Source organism: Vombatus ursinus, unplaced genomic scaffold, assembly GCF_900497805.2.
Source record: "Vombatus ursinus unplaced genomic scaffold, bare-nosed wombat genome assembly UNPS02009205.1, whole genome shotgun sequence".
Taxonomy (NCBI): Eukaryota; Metazoa; Chordata; class Mammalia; order Diprotodontia; family Vombatidae; genus Vombatus; species Vombatus ursinus.
In genome coordinates this window covers 2,917,531-2,935,793 of record NW_020948983.1, presented here as the reverse complement: position 1 = coordinate 2,935,793, position 18,263 = coordinate 2,917,531, and the positions used below count along the sequence as shown (strand labels likewise).

At 34.8% G+C, this 18,263-nt stretch overlaps 1 protein-coding gene across 2 annotated transcripts in view; it reads right to left on the bottom strand.

Annotated features, from left to right (window-relative positions):
- The window catches only part of PDZD8 (PDZ domain containing 8), a 93,159-nt gene that overhangs the window by 36,419 nt on the left and 38,477 nt on the right, over positions 1-18,263 (bottom strand). For both annotated transcript variants that reach the window (XM_027851639.1, XM_027851638.1), the window contains exon 3: positions 14,059-14,161. In XM_027851639.1, coding sequence (XP_027707440.1) covers positions 14,059-14,161 — 103 coding nt within the window. The remainder of the gene's footprint in view (positions 1-14,058; positions 14,162-18,263) is intronic.

Genomic DNA, 18,263 nt, shown 5'->3' with positions numbered 1-18,263 from the left:
TTGCCTATATCTTGTTTATACATAGTTATTTGCATGCTGTCTCACCTATTAAATTGTGAACTCCCTGAGAAGAGGGGCTTCTGGCCCCTCTTTCTTTGTATTCCCAGCACAATGTTTAATAAATGCTGTTTGATTTAAGATCTTACTGGCTTTACAAAAATTACTAAAATACCTGTATATATTAGTATCTGTACAGATTATTTTTTACTTCTTTTTAAAATTTTTTAATTTATTTTTTCATTTATGGAGTAAAACAAACATTTCCATAACACAGTGCAATAAAAAGATGACTGCACATGAAACTGCAAATCTATTATATACAACTTCCTATTCCTTCTAAATATATAATAGTTATTATCTAAATTTCTTGCATTTTCCTTTTTTGCCTTCCCCCCACCACCCTAGAGATGGCTATCATTAGACGTGTGTGTGTGTGTGTGTGTGTGTATAAAATCACACTATATATACTCTAATTTATCAGTTCTTGCTCTGGATGTAAACAGTATCTTCCTTCATATATAGATTTGGGTATTTATAATAGTCAAAGTTACTTATTCACTCACAGTTATTCTTAAAACAATACTGCTGTAACTGTATACAATGTTCTCTTGGTTCTCATTTCACTCTTCATTATTTCATGCAAGTCTACCCATGTTTTTCTAAGATCACTTAAACTCATCATTTCTTATAACACAGTAGTATTCCATCATAATAACATACAACTCGTTCAGTCAATCCCCAATTGATGGGCATACCTGCAATTTCTAGTTCTTTGCCACTACAAAGAGAGCTGCTATAAATACTTTGGAACATGTAGTTTCTTTTCGTTTTCCCCTAATCATCTTTGGAAATAGACCTAGTAGTGGTACTGCTGTATCAAAGGGTCCAGGCAGTTTAATAACTCTTTGGGCATAATTCCAAATTGCTCTCCAAAATGGCTGAATCAGTTCACAATTCCACAAACAATGAATTAGTGTCCCAATTTTTCCACATCCCCTTCAATATGTGCCACTTTTCCGTTACATCATTTTAACCATGTGACATGTATAAAATGATATCTCAAGGTTATTTTAATTAGCATTTCTCTAATCAATAACGATTTAAAGCATTTTTTCATATGACTATAAATTGTTTTGATTTCTTCATTAGAAAATTGTCCATTCATATCCTTTGACCATTTATCAATTGGAGAATGACTCACATTCTTATAGATTTGACAAAGTTCTCTATATATTTGAGCTATGAGACCTTTATTTAGATTATTTTTAATCACATCAACACCATGGACCTGGTTTTACTGACTGGATAATGATCCAGATGGTTCAAACTTTATACATTCGAAGGAAAAGTTTTACCTACGATATCTAACCTTTTATGACACCTGGCCAACAATGATTTAAATCCACCTTGTCGTGCCACAAAGGATCTGACTTTCCCCTGCTACAAATGCATTTCTGTCCAGAATACTGATAGTCTAACATTCATTAGACACCTTTACCTCCACTTGCTAGTAAGGAAGTAACCAAGCATCACCTCACCACTGTTAAAATTTAGTTTGACTAGATCTCATGTCACTGTTAAAAGCCCTCAATGAAGACTATATAGAAAGTAACTTCTCATTAACACCAAGAGAGGCTGTATGAAATTACATACACCCCAGAAAGTTAAATTCTATGTTCTGTTAGATGACACTGATAATCAAACCATTAGACCAATGTTTATATTACCTGACAACAGCTACGAGAACAAGTCTACCTTTTTATGTTGGCTTCTGATAAAATTCAAACCATGTAATGGCACTCTTTCTCAATCAAAGAGCACGTACTGTACATAATAATTAACTTGAAATAATTTTTTAACCTTACAAGTCTTTAGATGAAGCAACTAGCAATTCTTTTTATATTTTCATAAGTTTTATTATCAACCGTAGGCCTAGGAAAGTGCCTGGGGGTACACCCACAGTAAAGACACAGTGTGGATGCCAAAGGCAAAGGAGCTAGACACAGGCAGAAGGACCAAGAGAGAGAGCAGTGTCACAAAAACCCAGAGCTTACCCAGGAGGAGAGAGGAGTCAACAGTGCCAAATGAAGCAAAGAGGTCACAAAGGTCTAAGAAAAGGCCACTATCCTCAAACGTAACATGTGTTTTCTGGGTTTTGTGTTTTCGTTCACGCTGTTCGTTATGACTGAAATTCCCTCTCCTATCCCCAACCTGCTGCCTCCCTACCCATCCTTTATGCCTAACTAACTCCCTCACTTCCTTCCTATCTATAATGCACTCACACAGGTTCAATTTCACAACAACCCAATAAGTATCCACTAAGTCACTAACTGACTCTGTGAGTTAGACCCATGCTAGTGATGGATACCTGCTCTCAAGAAGTTTACATTGTTCTGGAAAAAAAAAAAGATCACAATATAATAGAGACCATACCTGAGATCTCCCATCTATAGGAATAGTATTTTAAATGCTAGCGCTTCTCAGTGCCAAGCATGGTGCTCTGTAGACATTTATGAAATGTTCTTTAACTTAATTGTACATGTCTACTCAGATAAAATATAAGTTCTCTGAGGGTAGGGCACATTTCATTTTTCTCTATATCCACAGTGCCTAGCATATTGCCTGGTACATATTAAGTGTTAGAATGAAGTGATATAAAATAAGAGCTTACTGGCCTCTCAGTGTGTATCTATGTGAAAGAGCTAAAGTACATCAAAGCATTAATGATAGCTGCTAAAATCATTAAATATCTGGAAATTATACTGGTAAAATCAGTCAATAGGCAACAAGCACTTATTAAGAACTTACTATGTGCTTGGCAATGTGCTAAGAAAGTAGAGTTGGTAGATCCTGGATCATGTGTAGGTAAACAGTAAAAGATACAAGTTTTTGCTAATATAACTCCTTCACACATTGGTTTCATTTTTCAACCTCTTAATGATTTTTATTCTCTTTTCCACTGGAACTCCATTTCTCTTACGTGAGGTAAAGATTCCAAAACCGAACAAAAATTCCAGTAAACTGAAAAAAATCAGACTGAAAAGTTGAATTGACTCCAAGCTATATGAGTAAAAAATTCAATGTAGTTGTTAAAAAAAAGTTAATGCAATTTTAAACTGCAATAATAAAACTTATCCCAAGAACAAAGAGGCAGCAGTCCTGTTGCAGTTAGTGCTCATGAAGAGCACCTGAAGCAGTGTACTCAGATCTAGATGCTAAGAATGATGGTGATAAGCTGTAGTACATCCAGAGAAAGACAATCAGGATAGGATGAGTACTCAAAATCCTGCTGTTTCACGAGAAACAACTGAAGGAACTAAGAATGTTTAGCAAAAATGGAAAGAGGTTCTAGACCAGTGATATTTCTGGTGTAGGAAACTCCTTCTACTAATGCAGACGGGCAAGTGTTCTGCAATTTACAGCTGTCTGAGACACTGAAAGTTAGACATTTGTCCAGGGGGCAAAGTCAAAACTTGAACCCAGGTCTGCCTGACTCAAGAAGTCAGCTTTCTGTTCACTACTGCCAAGTGGCCTCATGAGTTAGAAAACAATAACATCTATTATGGGTCACATCTAGGTTAAGAGTAGTTGAAACAGTATTTTTGACTATTTTCAATCGGTATGAAAAGGAAAGCTATCTGTAGGCTAAAAGGTAGACTCAAAAAGAAATGATCTTATTAACAATTTGAGAATATCCAAAAATGGGTTACCTCACAGAGAGTTTTCTATCAGAGGAAGCAGTCAGAGACTAAGTAATTACCGTCTGGTATTCATGCATCACCTGGTAGAAGGCCAATCTTTAATGAGTCATTAAAAACATTTTTTAAAGCTAGTGAACAATAAAGTTCCCATCTAATAAATGTTCTTCACCCAAACTTATCTTCCAACCAAAACCAGCTCTCCTGCCTTTGTGACTTGATGGCACCATGATTCTTCGAGTCAATCAAGGATTAAACCTTAGTGAGCTCCTGCTATTCACTCCCTCACTCTTTCAACTAACTAGCTGCAAAGTCCTGTAGATTCTGCCTCCAAAACAATTCTTACTCTCTCCTCCCTTTCTATGCCCATTGCTACTATCCTAATTTAGTCTCTCACTACCAGACACTGCAAAAAGTCCCCTCATTCTGCCTCCAACTTGCCCTATATACAAGCCATCCTATATACTACTGTCCAAATTAATCTTCCTAAAGAACAACTCTAACACAGTCACCCTTCTATAAAAAAAATCTTCATGATTTTCTACTATCTACTAAATAAAGTTTGAACTGCTAAGGAGGACATTCCAAAGACCCTCTCAACTTGGGTCCCAACCTATTATTCTAGTTTTATTTCTTTCACATGAAGGTTCAATGAAACTGGATTACACAAGGTTTTTCAGTGCTTTCAGTCACTCTATATCATGAGCAGTCACTCTAAAGCTGGAATGACTCCCTTCCCCAGCCCAGTAAAAAACGCTATCCAGCCTTTAAGGTCCAGCTCAGAAAATACCTTTGCGAAGTCTGATCTGTAACTGGTCATAATTTCTCCCTCCTCTAAACCTTAACTGGGCTTTTGGCCCTGATATAGTAATGATCACATTACAACTTAGACAAAGGTTATTTGGATACTTCTCCTTATCTGCAAATGCAAACCTTCTCCTTCATCCCAACCCCTATAAAACCTTATATTTATTTGTCTCTTTCCTTAAGATTTCTCATGTATTATATTATCAGTTATTACTATAAAAATCTTCCCCTATAACATCACTGAAAGCAACTTATGTACATATCTTTGCATCACCAGTGCCTAACGTGATAGGTAGGCACTTAATAAATATTTGTTGAATACTGAATTATTCAGAACAAACCTATGAGATGGATAGGCCACTCAAAATCCCTGCTTTCTAGATGGGGAAACTGGTACTAAGTGATATTAAATGATGTATCTAAAGTTACACAGCTTTAAGTAGGAAGATCAGGATTCCAATACAGGTCTCAGATTACTGTGCTTTTCACTAAGCCACAGTGTCTCTCCTAGATGCAAAAAACTTTTTAGGTGGTAGGAACAAGGTCTTTGTACCTAACTACACATTACACTTAAAACACCTGACACCAGTTCCCTATATACACAAAATAAATATTTGTTAAATTAATTCAAGTTTTGACCATTCAGCGAAAGTTGCTTAACCTTTCAACATTACAAACACCTGAACTTGGAGCCAGAGTTCAATTTTTAGCCAAAAATGTTAATGATAAAAGCTGAAATGCTACATAGGATTTATTGTTAAAGTTCAAGAGCCTTCAATTTATTCATAAAAAAGATTACAGAATATTATATGTGGTTAAAATCTCAGTGCCCTTAATGTATTTGCAAATATTATCAAATTGAACAAGACCAGGGTTTTCATAAAAAGTGACATTTTCCAAAAGCTTTATTTGCTTTAATCCTTCTTTTTCCTTTTGATAGGATTAAGCTTGTAAATGGCAAAACTGTTCAATAAGAGCACCAAAACACTAACTCCAAGGCATTTGGCTTTAGGTAGCTAAATAAGCCCACCAAAATGCCAACTGTGAAGCATTTGGTCTAATGTACTCATAAATTAGTCTCTCAGACACTTCTGATTTTACATTACTTCATAGTGTTTTCTAACAGCTTTTTTCAATACTACAAATTTGCTATACATTAAAAGTGGCATTAAAAGAAATCTATTTCACAAAGTCACAGAATCCTGGAGTTGGATGGGACCTCAGTGATCTAATCCCACCTAGATTCCCAAAAGAAAATGCAATCCATGTACTGGGATGGCTTTGCTGAATGGTTTTGTTGTTGTTTTTAATCTCTGATTAAAGGGCAAGTTTCATAGGTAGGAGGAAGAATATATTTAGAAATTAAAATGATGTAAAAATAAAATGTATGTTTCAATAAAGAAAAGGAAAAATAATGTCATGGGAAAATTTTTTTTTAATTTAGAAAATTCTTTGAAATCTATGGTTAGTAAAGCTGACAGAATTCCAAACGTGTAAATTCTGACTTTGATCTAAAGGCTTTACTTTTTTAATAATTCTAATAGTAAGTCATGTTCTCAATTGGTGAACTTAAATCTATATGCATACCAAGCATTGTCTTACTGTCATTATGCACATTCTCAATCAATAGTAATAATACATTTTTATAAGGGCAGCCCAGGATTTTTATATATTAAAGAGTCCTGAGACTTGAAAATTCTGGGGGCCACAGCTAGTTTTTCATCAAATGCTCTCTATAAAATGAAGTTTATACCAGAAATATTGATCTTATAATGCTATTTTCTAATGCCTATTTGAATTTGTCATGTACTCATAAAACATCAAAAGTTATACTATCATACATTAGTAATGTTTTATGGTTTCTGCGCATAAAGTATTGCAATTCACTTCCTTCAGATTATGAAGTTCAGTCATGGATGATATTTGATGCCTAGGAGAAACATGTTACTGCTAACATTTTCAGAACTAGATTTAATTAATAACTTAGATTCATTTCTCAAATCTAATTTTGACACTTACTAATATACGAAATAATGGTTTCTGATTATAATAAACGTTGGAAAGATCTCCAAGTATTAAAGTAGCTTATTCATTTTATCTTTGCAAATAACATAAAGGAGAATAAAAAATGCCTACAGCTTTGACCAAGTTATGAAGATTTAAAAAAAGAAAACACAGATTCCTCTAGTTAAAATTGTATGCTATTTGTTGAAATTATACATTTCAATAAATCCTAAATTAATTATTTCTCTGAAAAGTGACAGCAAATGGCTTGGTTTAAAGTGCCTGTTAAAAGGGTGGTAGATTGTTTTCTCCTCCACCCAGAGAGGCTGACAATTGGGAGAAAGGTGTGAAAAACAGGGAAACAAAGAGTCCAAAGGAGGGTAACCAGGACAGTGAAGGGTTTTGGGTCTAAGACATATAAGGATCAGTTGGAGGAACTGGAAAAAGGACAGAAGGGAACATGAAAGTTGTGTTCTAATATTTGAAGGTTCACAATGAGGAAAAGAGATTATATTTGTTTGGTTTGGACCAAGAGGGCTAAAGCAGGATCAAAGGGTGGGAGTTACAAAGAAGGAAACTGAGATGTCAGCCAGGAAAATCTTCCTAACAATTAGAGCCAAAAAGAGAGTCCAAAAGTAGAGCGATCTGGCTTCAGAGGGGGTGATTTCCTCCTCCTCTGGTGTCTTTAAGCAGAGGTTGGATGATTTTTGTGTATGGCTTGAACTAGACGACCACTGAGATAGATAGCTTTCAACTCAAATACTGTGGCCTTGTGAATTGAATCTTTCTAAAATACAGGTGCAAATATTATTCCCTTGCTCAAAATCCTTCAGCCTCCCACTCACTACTAGCTAAAAGTCCTAATTCTCCAAGTGTGGAATTCTAGGCCCTCTCATGACAGTTTGGTGAGAAGTGCATAACACAGATTGGTGAAGTACAAAGCTCACTAAAAGAGTAAGGAGACCTGATATTGTAGGATCATTAATTTAGAGGTGAAAGGTATCCTAAGAGAATATCTAACACAATCTCCTCATTTTATAAAGGCCCAGAGAAAGTTATGACTTGTCCAAGGTCACAGTGTAGTAAGCAGACCTGGGATTTGAACACAGGTCCTCTTTGGACACCAAATTCACTATTCTGAATTTGAGAAAATTCCAACCTCTTTTGGTCTCAGTTTCCTCATTGATAAAAGAGGCCTAGATTGCACATTACCTCTAAGGTCCCAGTTCTGAATTTCTCTGATCAATTCTATGATTCATTCATACATAGGCTCATTAATCCCCCATACTCTTCTCCTTTCCATCTCACCTTAATTTCTAACATTTAACCTTTTCATGATATCTGATAATCTCTTAATCTGATTAACTACAATAGTATATCTGTATCACAAATCTGACAGCTGCTTTGTGATGTTTCAGATGTAGTCTTGAAGTCATTTAAATCTTTTCTGTTATTATTTTTTTTTAGCACGAATGTATTATGTCCTATTTCCCAAATGACATTTCAAGCTTCATTAGGTCTAAGACCATGTCTTATATTTCTCTGAATCTTCCCCTCCCCACAATTCTTTATGTCTGTCTGTCTGTCTGTATATGGTCTATTATAGATATAATAGGTGCCAATAACACTACTAGGTCTGTATCCCAAAGACATCAAAGAAAAGGGAAAAGGAACTATATGTACAAATATATTTTAACAACTCTTTGTGGTGGCAAAGAACTGGAAATTGAAGGGATGACCATCAAATGGGTAACGGCTGAACAAGTTGTGGTGTATGACTATGATGGAATACTACTGTACTATAAGATATAATGAGCAGAGTACAGCCAAGATTGCAGAGGAGAGGGAGCAACCCAGTAGACCTCTCCCAACATTTTCCTCCAAACAATTTTAAAAGAATGTCTCAAATCAAATTTCAGAGCAGCAGAGCCAACAAAAGGTCAGGGTGAGACATTTTTCTAGCCTAAGATAACTTAAGAGGTCTATGAAACTGGGATAGGGACTGGCCCAGATCACACACAGCATGAGCACCAGTGGTGGGCCTGAGAGGCAGCTGTAACAGCTGCAAAAAAAGCAATAGCAACAGCAGTTTAGGGAGCTCTCAGCCCAGAGACAGTAAAGGAGTCAGACAACTGGATAGAAAGAGAATATAGGGAACTCTTTGCTGGTACTAACTGGCTACTCTGTTGCCCACATGCAGTTCTGGGTCACAGTTCCAGGACAGAGAGGAGCTTTTGTGATTGGTCACAAGGGAGCATGGGCAGTGGTTAAAGTCCTACGGTCAAAAGGAGCACCAGTGCTTGCAGCTGCTGGAAGCTGAGGCCCTTTCCTGGGCAAAAACCAGAGCACAGACCAGGAGAGTATTGACCACACCACCCTGGAAGCACTGAAAACCTACAGACCCCCCAGAACTAGTTCTGAAAACAGAGGTATGAAAAAATCTAAAGCTTGGAACAGCACCTCTCCACTCCTAATCCAAAACTTTAACATAAAGTTCAAAGTCAAGAAAACAGGCTGAGAGAATAAGCAAAAAACAAAACAACAACAACAAAAAAAAAACTAGACTATAATATAAAGCTATTATGGTGACAGCGAAGACCAAGACACAAATGCAAAAGAAAACAATGTGAAAACAGCTACAAGCAAAGCCTTAAAGAAAATGATGTCAACTGAACCCCAAGAAGAATTCCTGGAAGAGTTAAAGAGGTAACAGTGGTAGAGAAAAATGGGAAAAGAAATGAGAGTGAGGCAAGAAAGTTATGAAAAGAGAATTAACAACTTGAAAAAAGAAGTACAAAAAATACTGAAGAAAGTAACACTTTAAAAAAAAACAGAAGTGGCCTTCGGGTTAAAAAAAGGCACAAAAATTCACTGAATAAAAGAATTCCTTTTAAAAGCAGAAATGGCCAAATGGAAAAAGAGGTTCAAAAATTCACTTCAGAAAAGAACTCCCTAAAAAAGAGAATAGGCCAAATGGAAAAAGAGGTACAAAAGCCCACTGGGAAAAATATAATTTCTCAAAAATTAGAATTGTGCAAGTAGATGCTAATGACTCTAGGAGACATCAAGAAACAATCAAAGTCAAAAAAATGAAAAAATAGAAGAAAATGTGAAATATCTCATCAGAAAACAAATGGCCTAGAAAACAGATCAAGAAGAGATAATTTAAGAATTTATGAACTACTTGGAAGCCACGTTCAAAAACAGAGCCTACACATGAAATGTCATGAAATTACAAAGGATATCTTAGATCCAGAGGGTAAAACGGAATTGAAAAGAATGCACTAATCACCTCTTGAAAGATATCCCAAAAGGAAAACTCCAAGGAATATTATAGCCAAATTCCAGAACTCCCAGGTTCAGGAGAAAACACTGAAAACACACACACACACACACACACACACACACACTCACACACTTGATCAGAGGTCTTTTAAGAATTCCTGATAAAAAGACTAGAGCTGAATAGAAAATATGACATTCAAATAGAAGACTCAAGAGAAGCATAAAAAAAAGTAATGAGACAGAAAGAGAAATTATAAGGGACTCAATAAGGTGAAACTGTTTACATTCCTATATGGGAAAAGGATACATGTAACTCCTAAGATCTTTATCATCATTAGGACAGTTAGAAGACATCTAGACAGAGGTGGTGAATGTGAATTGATTATGTTGGGATGATTCAAAAAAAAAAAAAAAGGACAGGTTAGAAAGAGGGATGCACTGGGAGAAGGGGGAAGGGAAAGGTAGAATGGGGAAAATTTTCTCACATAAGATGCATGCAGGGAAGAGCTTTTACAGTGAAGGGGAAAATGGGGGGGGCAAGCAATGTTTGTGTGTATATACATAAACATACACACACACATTCCATTGGTATACTAAAACGTGTGTGTACTTATGCATACACACACATGGTAGAATCAATAATGAGATGAGTTTACATTTATCACAGATATAACAGCTACTTATTACTAAAATTTTAAATTTACGATAAATATTTCTTATAACATTTTTGTAGTAGCTAAGAATTGGAAACAAAGTAGATGTCCATTGACTGGGAAATGATTAAACAAGTCATGGTGCATAAATGTAATGGAATATTACTGTACTGTAAGAAATTTCTGTTTTGAGGAATATGAAGAATGGATTTATATGATCTGATAAAGTGAAGAAAGCAGAGTCAAGAAAACAGTATATAGAATGACTACAACAATGTAAACAGAAAGAATTACAAAAAAAAGATCAAATGAATGTTGCAAAAGGATCAAGAACAAGTATAGCTTTAAAGAAAAAATTAGACATCTTTAACCTATCCTCTACCAATAGTCAGAGGTTCACAAATGTTGCTCACTGCACATACTGTATGCAATGATTTGATACGACTGGTCTGATGTACTGATGAGTTTTGCTGATTTTTTTGTCTTTTTTTTCTTTTTAAAATATTATTTGTTATACAGGATGGTTCTCTGGGAGGGGGAGGGAGAAGAATACTGAGAGAAATCTTGGTGATTAAAAAAAAGATAATTTTAAAAGTTCCTCCCAAGCTTCCTCTTTTCCAAGCTAAATATCTCTAGTTCAACAAGCCAGTCTTCAGATAGCACATGTTCAAAGCTCTTCAACACTATTATTGTCTTCCTCTGAATTCTCTCCAGTTTACCAGTATCTATGTTTCCTAAATTATGGTATCCAGAATGAATACTGTACTCCAGAACAGAATGCTGGGGATTATCACCTCCTTCTTCCTTAGAAGGTATGTCTAAGACTGCATTAGCTTTCTTGGCTGCCATGTCACTCTACTAATTCATGGTGAGTTTGCAGTCCCAGAGAGCCTTGAGATTTTATTTCAGACATACTGTTATTTTGTCATCTCAGCATGCCTCCTTTATCTTCTATTTGAAAAGCTGATTTTGAAAATCTGCCTAAGGTTTTACATTTATCTCTATTAAATTTCTTCTCATTAGATTTGGTCCAGCATTCTAGCTTGTCAAGATCTTTTTTTTAAAACTACCATCCAGTGTGTTAGCTTTCTCTCCCAACTCTGTGTCATTTGCAAACTGGATAAATGTGTCAACTATGCTTTATTACTTTTATATAAGACAGCTAGGTGGTGCAGTGGATAGAGCACTGAGCCTAGAGTCAGCAAAACCTAAGTTCAAATTCAAATCAGACACTGATTAGCTGTGTGAACCTGGACAAGTCATTTAACCTCTGCTTGCTTCAGTTTTCTCAACTATAAAATGGGGATCATAATAGCACCTACTTCCCAGGGTTGTTATGAGGATCAAATAAGATATTTGTAATGCATTAAGGACTGTGCTTGGCATACAGTAGGTGCTATATAAATGCTATCTATCATTATCATCATCATTGTTGTTATTAATCCCAAGTCACTGAAAACAAAAATAGTACAGAGGGATAAACTTCACTTTTTACATGAGAAATGTAAACTGTATGTCCAAGACTCTAATTAGTAATTGGGTAGTTTGAAAGAATGATTTGGGTAGAGCTGAGTATGATGCGATTCTAAAAAGTAATACTGTCTAGGAAAAGTAAAAGGAGTAATTATCTTATACAAATGAGATGCAAGAAGTGACACAGAGGAATTAGATAGGGGAGAAGGGCTAGTAGTTCTGGAACCCTGCTCTCATTGGCAATGGGTTATTTTCATCTCAGGAACTATTTCCTCCCTATTGGCAAGAATCAGATCTAGAAATGAATTTCCCTTTGTTGGTTCCTCCACCTTTTAGAAGATGAAATCACTGTTGAAGAAAGTCAAGAAACTATTCATTGGGGAAGTTGTTTTTTAAGGAGTAATTTAAATTCAAAATGAAAATTAAATGCCATTTTGTCTTCATGGAAACCAAGAATTCACTGTGGGTTATGATGGGCTTATGTGTTGTTATGTTTCAGGTGAAAGATGGCAAGACCATCTTCCCAACCACATAGCATCTCATAAGCCCTCTCACTGCGGTTCCACTAAAGGAACTCCTTTTCAATTCCTAGTTTAAAATATCTCTGAATGAGACAATACTGTTTGATGATGATGACTACTTTTCCTCTATTTGCAAATGATATTTTCTATTTTTAAGATATAATCATGAGCTTGGTGATACTGCCACCAACTGTTAAAAATATGAATCACATTGGAGTTTCATTATAAACATTAGAAGAGAGACCATAAGCCCACAGTTGTATAAGATTAGTAAAAAGAAATGCTTTTCAAAGACAGTCTTTTTTTTTAAAGCCCTCAAAGTCATTTAAGATGCTAAGCATTCTTTTCACTTGTACAGTGATAAAACATACAATTTAAGATGTTTTGAAGTTTCTATACAGAATCCATACTCAATTTACACACCCAAATCATCACATGATATGAGAACTAAATTAGTCTTAACATGAATTTCTTGCTTACATTATAAGTACCTCCTCTATTTCAAAGCAATTTCTTCTATTTCCAATATAAAACCCTGAAGAATTTTTAGAAAGGAAACTACAAGGAGGAGGAGAAGGAGGAAGAGAGAGAATTTGGAAATTAATTTTTTTAAATGAATGTTAAAAATTTTTGTTTACATGTAATTGAGAAATAAAATTAAAATTAGCCACAAAAAATGAAACCACATAATTCTATCAACAATATATAGTCTAATAAATAATACTATGCTTCAGTTTTAATGTGCTACTATGAAATATCAAGAAACACATAGGCATTATACATAATATATAGATATGTTAAACAGTTCAGAATAATAGCAATTAGCCTACTAAAACAAGGTAATTAATACTCGATTACTTTGAGAATTGGCTAACTTAAAAATATGTTCATAAAAACATAAGGCTTAGAAGTTTCTTTTGTTTTTACATGGTTTGAAATTCTTACACTGTAAGACAATAAAACATGGTGCTATTTGCTACATAAGCAACTAAGGAATGGATGGCAGGCTGCATTTGTGGGCCAGCAACTGTTTTGAGGATCCTGGATGAACAGCTTTTCTCGTCCAATTTCTCAATTTAAAAATAGCATCACTACACTTTACACTTTGAGAAGGAATATAAGATGATGCTTCTCATATAAGCAAAACAAATAATATGGATTCATGTGGTTCATTATAAACACCCTACGATATAATAAAGCATTGACATACACATATATACATATATAAAAAGCACCTAATACATATTATCTCCTTTGATCCGCATAACAATCCTGTCAAGTAGGTGCTATTATTATCCCCATTTTACAGATGAGGAAGCTAAGGTTGAAAGATGTTAAGTGACTTGCCCAAGGTCACACCTCTAGTAACTATCTGAGGGCAGATTTGAGGTCTGGTCTTCCTGATTCCATACCCTGTGCTTTAATCCTCCAAACCATCTCTCTGCTTCTATGCACATTTATCCACATACATAGTCTAAATATGTTTGATATTACTAACAAAATTAAGGGCACATAGGAAAAAGTAACTAACTTGAAGACTGAGTTTCTGATCAATTTATTTTAGTGATCCATAGCAACATTTGACATTAAAAGTAGGTCTAAATAAAGGCACTTTACCGTCTTAATAGAACTCCTTTGTTTTTCTTCCCAAACACCGCTGCTCAACTCAAGTGTGCAATGAATATTTGCTTCTCTTTCATAGGATCCCAAAATTAGTAACCTGCAATATAAAAATGAAAAAAATGGGTTTGAGTTATTAGAATAGTTATGCTCTTTTTTACAAATCTTTCACACAGCCATAAACTATTCAACACAATGACATAATTCTACTCTTTATTTCCAGTAAACAGAATATAAAATTCAAATCAAGTTCTTGCTGCACCCTCTAGTGGAAAAAAGATATACAACCAAAATATGGCAAAGTTCTTACTATAAGACATATACATATATAGAAGCTAAACTGGATTAAAATGTATTACCTACTTCTACAGCTAAGGCAGTGACTCTAATGAAGTTGAATCAATTAATCAATCATTCATTCAATAAACATGTACTTAGTACGTGGTTACTATGTTCAAGTAAGGTAGCACTGGGTGTATACAAAGGAAAAAATTAAACAGGCCTACTTTTCCTGAAGTATTAAGAGATTATTCTTCTTATTTTAAAAAAAAAATAAAAAGCAATCAAAGGTGATTGGGGGAGTGGGGGAGGATTCAAATTCTTCATACCTTATCTGGGGTTAGTACTGTTTGGAAGAAACTTTCGAGTATCAGTATTCCTTTTAAAATAGTTATGCTTTATTCACACAGAAATCATAGGAGCTCCCAGACTGTGAAGAACTAAAGAAATGCTTAAGTTTTCATGTCATGAAGGGACACCGTGTTTCCTTCATAAAAACTAGAATTTCTGAAATGTAAACGTAACACAATGTAATAATTACTGTGCTTTTGGCATTAAAGCAAGGAAATAAAAGTATGGAAAACACTAAAACTGCTAATCTCCTTAACTTCTACGCTATCTTTGAAATGATAGTGTGTACACACCAGATCAAAGAATTAATTTGAGAATAATTTAGATTTTGAGCTTTACTCTTTTAGTCTAGGTGAATATTTCAGTGCTACACAAACTGTCTGAGGAGATAAAATGTAACAGAAATAAGAGAAAGTTAGAAATTTTTAAAAAAAATCTCCATTTTCATGGTATACTTAAATGCTAAAATAAATGGCTATATCAAAAATAAAAATTAATACAAAGCTAAAAAAGAAATAAATTGAATAAAAATATATGGAGAGCAATGAAAACAATTCTAACCTACTAAAACAAGTTATTCATTCCCAAAAGCAGGGAATGGATAGCAAAAAAGACACTGACACCTAAACAAGATATACAGAAGTTTAATAAATGTATATCAACTGTCACAACTAAGACCCCAAAAAACCTAAAAAGTCCTCACTCAGGAAATAACGTTCCACCTATTAAGTATGAAGAAAAGTTATCCAAGATTAAGACAATTTTAGAATACAAATTCATTAACAAAAATCTTATGGAATAAGATTACAAGAGGGGGAGCCTCACCACCTGAAGACATGTCATTTCACCTTTGCACAGTAAATATTGTTAGGAAGATTTTTCTGACGTCAAACTTAAATCTGCCTCTGAAATTTTCCCCTGATGCCAAGAGAAAGTGATCAAGGTACTAGCAATTGTGCTGGATCTTAACATATGGGAGGACATTAACAGAGGTCACAGAGCATGAACAGGGATGGATTAGTTGTAACTTGCACTGTTACATGGAATGACTACATAGATGAGATAATATTCATTGCAGTGCTGGAGTACTTGTTGTTCAGTCATTTCACTTGTGTCCAACTCTTTGTGACCCCATTGGGATTTTCTTGGCAGAGATATTGGAGTGATTTGCCATTTCCTTCTCCAGCTCATTTTACAGATGAGAAAATTGAGGCAAATAGGATTAAGTGACTTACCCGGGGTCACACAGCTAGGAAGTGTCTGAGGCCAGATTTAAACTCAGGTCTGACAACAGGCCCAGCACTCTAACCACTATGCCTAGTTTGAGTACTACCAGATATCAAACGATATTATAAAACAATCATCAAAACTTTGCTGAAAATTAGAAGAGGAAAATTAGTTTAGATTAGATTAGATCTGCAAAATTAAAAAGTAAACAGACCAATGTTCAATAGATCCAAGATTACAAACTACCAGGGGAAAGGCTACTTCTTTTACCAAAATGAAAAGCAGTATGGCAGAAAACTGGTTTGGACTATCAGCTTCTACAATAACCACAAAAAGCTCCAAATAAATTAGCAACCTAAACATAAAGGTCATATTACGGATTAAAAAAATGTTGTTTTGTTCAGAAAAAAAAAGAACTAATTAACATTCTATTAACATTCTGTAATGTGTATATTCAAGTCATTTATTTTGTTAAGTGAAATTTTTAACAGCAAAAGTATCAGAAAAATATATCAGAAGTAAAATAAAACTCATATAACACAGCTTATTTGTCCTTTGGAATGTAACGTGTCCCACAAATAAACATGACACATTATGGAAGCTTTGTTTTCAGAGAATCAAAGTTCAAATCCCAATGGTTATTTTTACTGTGTGTGTGATGCTGCAGAAGTTACTTAAGATAGCTGTGTCTTGGTTTTCACATGTGTGGACAAAAGGACTATATGACACCTAACAGCCCTTCTATGGGGTAGCTAGGTGGTGCAGTGAATAAAGCACCAGCCTTGGAGTCAGATGGACCTGCAAGTTCAGATCTGGCCTCAGACATTTACTAGCTATTTGACCCTGGGCAAGTCACTTAACCCCAATTGCCTCCAAAAAAGAAAAAAATCCTTCTAGCATTTGTCTTAGGATCTTATAACTAAATACATAACAGATTATAACATTATCAGTTCTATCCTCTCAACATCAACATATGGTAGTTTAATGTAACTTATTCATGTATAAGAAAAATAAATTCAGTTTTAGCCAATCAAAATAGGGAAAGGTATGAGACACATCTCAAATATGAGGGGATGTTTCAACTGATTTAAACTAGTACAGTTTTTTAAAATGTCTTCTTTTAATGTTTTTATTAATGTCTTTAGTTTTTTACATACTCATAGTTTTCTCCAGTATTCCTCCCTCTTACCCTTCCCCCAGGGAGCTATTCCATATAATGGAAAAAGAGAAAAAAATTGGCACAACCATTCAATACATTAAAAAAGTTTGAAATGTACAATGAACAATACTTGTAGACCTCCTGCTTCCATGAACAGGTGGGTTGGGGGAATCATCTCACCTCCCTTCTTTTGAGTTATGCTTGATTTTTATCATCTTGCTACATTCACTTTTGTTTTTTTGGTATAGTTGTTCTTTCCATTTATACTGTTGTAGTCACTGACTGTTTTCTTAGCTCTGTTTACTTCACTGTGCATCACTTCATGTAGATCTCATGTAGTGTCTGCCATTTCCTTCTTCAGCTCATTCCAGATGAGGCAACTAAGACAAACAGTGTTAAGTGACCTGCCCAGGGTCACATAGCTAATAAGTGTCTGAGGCCAGATTTGAACTCAGAAGTTGTCTTTCTGACTTGAAGCTGAACATTCTATCTACTGCACCACCTAGCTACTCGTAATAATCCATTACGTTCCTATATCACAATTTTTTTAGCCATTCCTCGGTCAGTGGGCATTTGTTTTGCTTCCAGTTGTTTTTTTGCTATCATGGAGACTTTCTTCTTATCAATGGCTTTCTTGGGATAGGAGTCCAGTAATGGAGACCTTGAGTCAAGGGGTATGAACATTTTAATGACTTATTTGCCCAGTTCCAAATTGCTTTCCAAAATGACTGTACTAATTAAAAGCTCCATCAACAATGTATTAGTGAGCCTATCAACACACAATCCTACCAACACTGACTATTGCCATTTTTTGGTCATTTTTGCCAATTTGCAGGGTAGGTGATGAAATAACTTCATACTTATGATTTGCATTTCTTTAATTATTAGCGATTTGGAGCATTCTGTCATGTGGTTGTGAATACCATGCAATTCTTCTTTTAAGAATTATTTGTTTATATCCTTTGACTACTTATCTATTGGAGATAAATTAATTTTTAATATATCACATAGAAGTTTCAAAAAATCAATTTCTATGAAGAAGAAAATCTGTTTTCCTAAACCATTATTTACTATCAATTTTTAAAATGTTAAAACTTTAAACACTCTATTGTGATATAACTTTTCAATGCTTAAACGTTTTATAATTACATCATCCCTCTACTGACGCTGATGTCAAAGCCTCTAT